This window comes from Perna viridis, chromosome 8 (genome assembly GCF_037379345.1).
Source record: "Perna viridis isolate PV_CMFRI_1.1 ecotype Kerala chromosome 8, ASM3737934v1, whole genome shotgun sequence".
NCBI lineage: Eukaryota > Metazoa > Mollusca > Bivalvia > Mytilida > Mytilidae > Perna > Perna viridis.
Genome location: NC_142452.1, coordinates 45325585 through 45331169, shown reverse-complemented (window position 1 = coordinate 45331169; position 5585 = coordinate 45325585). Strand labels below are relative to the sequence as shown.

Sequence of the window (5585 nt, the reverse complement as noted above, 5' to 3'; positions counted from 1 at the left end):
GATTTGTTTGTTTTGTTTTTTAGACCTTTTAGCAGTCTCTTATAAGTTCATTTTCGTATAATAAAAGCAAAATCTTAGTACAGTATCTTCATTTTTCGAAAAATATATTAACACAAAATTTTCATTATATTGTTAAGATTGACCTTTATTATGAGGCGTGTCATATAGGTTCCATCACAAAACATCACCACCACTTTCTGTTACATAGCTATTATAAAGTGATATCAAATTCATGTTAAAGAAACTGAGTTTTCTCCCTTTGCCGTACGTTTGAAAAACGAATTTAAAAAACACTGTACTTTAACACATTTTATTCACATAAATAATAACAATTGTCTTCAATACTAACATTGCACTTTTATAATTTTCCCTTTTTTACAAAATTTACATTCAATATGTCTATTTACATTTGTATATAAAAGCTCTTAGCATGTTTATTTTCCGAATCCTAAGGAAAGACGATATCTGCTTGGAACCAGCACAGAATCAATCACATGAACAACTCCATTAGTGGCAGGTATGTCTGCTTGAGTAACGTGAGCAGCGTTCACAACTACTCCCTTGTCTAAAAAACAAAATAAGGGAGCATAAAGATTAAAATATTGGTTGATAAATATTTTGGGGGATTAGAATTTATTCAACGATTTGACATTCTTTGAGGGAATTAGGAAACCAGTTCAGTGTGCGCGCGAATTTCCATCCTTTTTTGAAAAGTGTTTTATGCGTATTTTCCGATATTTCTGGGATTCTTAGGCATTCAAAATATACGTCGAATGTAAATAAATGGTTTGTAGAAACAAGCGGTTTCGTTATATGATCCTTAAAAAGTACTGTAGAATTATTATTTGTAGATTATTACATACTAAATAAACAAACAGGGTTCGATGCTGATTTTTGCACCGACATATACACTTTTCTTTCTAATTTAAGGTTTTGATAATTTTTGCCAATATTTATTCAGATGCATATGCTTTTCCTTTTACGCCTTAAACCATCAAGTAACGCCAAAGTGATCTTACTTGTGACGTGGATTCGAATTCTGTCATGGTGTTTATCAAGTGTTCTGAGGGGTTCTCTGTTCCAGAGTCCTTCTGAGTATTCTGTATGAGGAACAACGTGGTAAAGGAGAATATCTGAAATGGAAAACAACGTGGTAAAGAGGAATATCTGAAATGATTAACGATATGGGAAAAAGGGATATCGTAAATGTAAACCAACATGGAAAAGGGGAATTTCTGAAATGATGAAAATATGGCAAAAGATGATATTTTAAATGAAAAACAACTTAGTAAAGGAGACTATCTAAAATGGAGAACAACGTGTTAAAGAAAAATAATTGGAATGGGGAACAAAATATTGTAATGGGGAATAATTGAAATTGGAAACGACTTCAAATGGGGAACAACGTGGTAAAAAAATAATGTAAATAGTGAACAGCATGGTAACGGTGAACATCTAAAATGGGAAACAAGGTGGTAAAATAGAATACTGTGAAGCCACTTTAATTCGTGGGTACCAATTAAGGAAGAAACACCTGTTTGTTGATTCGTGAATTCGTTGTATTGAGATGTTTAATATACACATCAATGGAAATCACCTTTTCGTTGGGAAACAAATTTTGTGGTTTGGCCTACCCACTAAAACTGGAATCAGTTTGGTAGAGAAAAATAGTTGAAATGGGGAATAGCGTGGTAAAGGAGAACTTAAAATAGGAATCAGTGTGGTTAAGGAGAATAATCTAAAATCGGGAGGATCTCGTTGAAGAAAAATGTTTGAAGCGACAGAAATTTGATTAATATCAGTATAAGCAGAAGCAAGTACAAATCTTTTAAAAAATCTGTGTAATGGAATATATTGTGATTTTTTTTTACAAATGAGCGTCTGACATTAAGAACAGTGAATATAAACATTGAAACGAACAAAAGCCAAACAAAAAGCATACAAAATTAAACAAAATATAATTTGTAAAAAGGATGAAAACACTTGCAGGTGCTATAAGGTTCAAATTCGTAAGTTTTAAAAGAAAGTCAATATCTAAAGAATGATATAAGCAAAATGAAAGCAACAGACAACAACGAAAATGAACTTACCTGTCAACATCCCCTTGTTGCTTGTTATTTTGCTTATGATATTTGATCCAAGTTTAGCAAAAGCTGCATTGGTTGGTGCAAACACCGTCAAGTTATTACCTGCACAAAGGGAAAATCATTTAATTGTTACAACTGTGTAAATAACGATCAATGTATAAATTGCTATTTGTATTAACACTGCCCATCATATTTCTTGATCTTTGGTAGAAGTTCGTAAAACCTGAGATAAATTATACGCGCTTGTACTTTTCAATCAGTACCAATTTGGTCGCAATGTACAAGTTATTACAACAACAATTGGTACAAGTAAAAATAAGTATATATGATTTACTGATTGGAATGGGTGAGAAGTGGCTGAAAATTTTATATTTTATCCTCCAATTTTGTTTTATTTTTTAAATTAGGTTTGGATATTTTTTATTGTAGTCCTATTCAATTTTCAAATATCCCGATTTTTCTTGTTATCTTATAGCCGTTTTCTAATAATGTAAAGTACGCCAAGTACATGTTATGTACATGTACTTGCATTAAACTTACCCTGTAAAGCACTTGCAAGTGATGCAGACTGAACTTGAGCTAACAATGTACTAAAGTCTTTGTTGCCAGCTACAATGTCAACAATACTTCCGGTTGGTGGGGTCATGACCTTGTTAATAACATGGATCATTCCATTTGAAGCCTTCAGGTCGAACTTGACGACCTTTGACCCTTCAACTGTTACTGTATTTTGCTATTGGGTAAAATAAAGCAAATGATAACCGTGGATCATTTAAGAAGGAAAATTAGTCTTACAAGAACAAATAAGTTTAGACTTTTTGTTGCACTCCACTTGAGTTCAAAACCTTTTCTAACTTGTTCTTCAAAGTAACCAGGGAAAGAACTTGAGATGGCCCAACTTCCCTAGCTTCAGGTTCATATTTGTGTATTATGACAAGTGTGAGAGACATCCAAATAAAATCTTATAATCGTTACTACTATTTAGAAATAAATGTTGCCCAATTACATGTACATGCATATGCATCTAACTTACTTGATTATGATGGTAAATATTGAATCTAAGTTTCGTTCCTGCCAAAGTATCCAGCTCGAGTTCATTCTTGGCAGCCGAGCTAGGAATACTACCAGCAACTACATGGTATTTCAGAAGTTCTGCTAGTTTAGCTGTGTCTTTGGTCAATTCAGCATCAGTTCCAAGAGCACCAAATGCAGCATCCGTTGGCGCGAAAATAGTAAAGGTTCCTGAAACGAATTCCTGAATATGCAATGTGGATATATATATAATGTGAAAGGTCGGTTTTAGTGCCAAATTGTTCGATGGATTATGTAACGACCCAACTGTCAACAAACTAAAGCAAACAATAAATACATAGACAAAATGAAAAACAGAATATATATGATCATGATTCTCCAATTTAGACCTAATCTAAAGTCATCTGTCTCATAACTTGTCATTTAAAAGAAACGAACGATGTGAAATATTGGTTTGTCACTTAAATTTGGTTTACAACAACAGCTACAAATTAGTGGTAAAAACGTAAACTTAGTCTGATATCGTTTGTAAATTTTAATTATACATTTGTTATATGTTTAAACAGAGTACAGATACAAAAATGGTTATGGTTATGATACTAGACTGTGTCAAAAAATGTGGGGTTAAAGTAAAGAGGGTTTTATGATTATATGCTTAATTGTTTGTAAAGTATTGTTAATTTTTATATCTCTACAAATCACAAATCACAAATCAGATTGCAACACTTTACTCTATTAATCAGATGTACTTGATTTGATTGATGATTTGCACTGCTCAAGACTACTAACATAAACTACTTACCCCCGAGCAGAGCATCAGCTAATCCTGCTGCCTTAACCAGATTAATTAGTCTACTCTCTCCGTCAGCTTGGAGTACCTCCACTACATTACCACACAAAACTTTCTCCACAACGAGGAGCAGAGCCAAATATTTGAACATCTTCTGGATTACTAAGTCAGGAAACGAGTGTTTGTAGTCACTGATTCACATTTATTTATACTGGATTTTTATGTAAGATTTGAAAACGTGGAGAAAACGCACTTCTGCTGTTAGAAACGTGGTTATATTTCATGTCCATGGTTTGAAGATATTTTAATACACGTGATGAAGACATTAGTATAGAAACTTGTTAATGTTAACATGTGTCTCGTGTAAAACAATGTCATGTTTTATCTCTATTTACACAATACTGGCCATCAGTTGGTCTCAATATGACCCAAAGGTTACCCTTCTATTACCGGTACATATAACTGTGGGGAATATAATTGGTTTTTCCTTGATTAGATGGACCACTACACCCTTTAAAATTTCCTGAGGTAGTTAAATTTCATATTTAATTGTTTAGCTATTTTCCTAGGAAATTACATCATCAAATATTGGCCTTTTAATAAAGAGAAAAGAAAACCTGATATGGCCAAACGCAACAAACGAACCAGCGTTTAACCTAATTACTAAATACTTTTAGAGATCAATAAAAGGTGTTCAACAAGTATGAACACAGTCACACATTTAAGTTAGCCCTGAAGGGTCCTGACAAAAAAGGCATAAAATTCACAGTAACAAGGCGATGGCAGTTCTTCAAAATACAACTAAAAGGTAAAATAACGGAACAAAGACACAAGAATGACAACAACTCCTGACACAGGGCGTACGCATGTCTGCGGTGTGGTTAAACTAGTCTTGCAAAGCCTTAACTAATCCTTTTGTAATGTCACAAAGTCACAAATGAACTGAAACAGCAAACATACACACCAATAATCAAACTTAAAATTCGCTTAAAAAATGCTAGCATTTACTGACTTTTTGTATTGCGCTAGAATTCAAACAAGTAGGCTTCTGGAACAGGGTTATGTTGCTACAAAATTGAAGTCATCACTACAGAAGATTCATGATCGTCATCATGAACTCGTGGATTGTTACGGTGTATCCATCTGCGCCATGAAAACTGATTTATTCAACGTGTCATAGATTTCTTTTCCTCTTTTGTCTACCCCGGATTTGACTTTTTTTTATCAACTCGGTCGGTGTTTCTAGAAAAGCAGAGGACGCTTACCCTACCGGTGCACCTGGTCCATGCTCCAGTTTTTAGTGGAGTCCGAGTTGCTCATTTGCTTTTTTACTTTATATGATTTTAGTTACTTCATGTTCTTTGTTGTGTATGTCTGTTTTCCATGTCTGGTCTTTGTCCCTGAATTACATTCTTTTGGTAACCGCTATAACCTTGGTTCTCTTGTAAAATGACAATACCACCAAAACTTCAAGGATTAAATATGATCGGTGACTACAGATTTTGAATAGGGAAGTCAAGTACTGAAAATGCAATTTTTGACATAACGCAATATTCGAAAATGACTAAGCTTTTATGTAGGAATACAATTAGGGACAGTGTATCTTTATTAGAAAAAACAAAGTTTAAAGAATAGACGATAATTCGAAAATTATTCTTTACGAATAATAATATCAA

General features: G+C 33.4%; 1 protein-coding gene across 1 annotated transcript; it reads right to left on the bottom strand.

Moving 5' to 3' along the window:
- Nucleotides 1–434: 434 nt before the first annotated feature.
- Nucleotides 435–4115, bottom strand: LOC148610696 (transforming growth factor-beta-induced protein ig-h3-like). Its single transcript, XM_088595958.1, has 6 exons — nucleotides 3922–4115; nucleotides 3117–3329; nucleotides 2628–2810; nucleotides 2091–2189; nucleotides 1020–1133; nucleotides 435–565 (listed from the first exon to the last, which is right to left on the bottom strand). The coding sequence occupies exons 1-6, from the start codon at nucleotides 4058–4060 to the stop codon at nucleotides 435–437; spliced, it is 879 nt and encodes a 292-aa protein (XP_088452084.1). The 5' UTR covers nucleotides 4061–4115.
- Between the last annotated feature and the right edge of the window lie 1470 nt (nucleotides 4116–5585).

What these genes read in the sequence shown, in the direction of transcription:
- LOC148610696 (XM_088595958.1), bottom strand. Translation starts at nt 4,060, where the DNA reads ATGTTCAAATATTTGGCTCTGCTCCTCGTTGTGGAGAAAGTTTTGTGT. An exon ending in AGCTGATGCTCTGCTCGGGG is followed by an intron (nt 3,330 to 3,921) that starts GTAAGTAGTTTA and finishes AATTCGTTTCAG; the next exon opens with GAACCTTTACTATTTTCGCG. An exon ending in CAACAAGGGGATGTTGACAG is followed by an intron (nt 1,134 to 2,090) that starts GTAAGTTCATTT and finishes TTTCCATTTCAG; the next exon opens with ATATTCTCCTTTACCACGTT.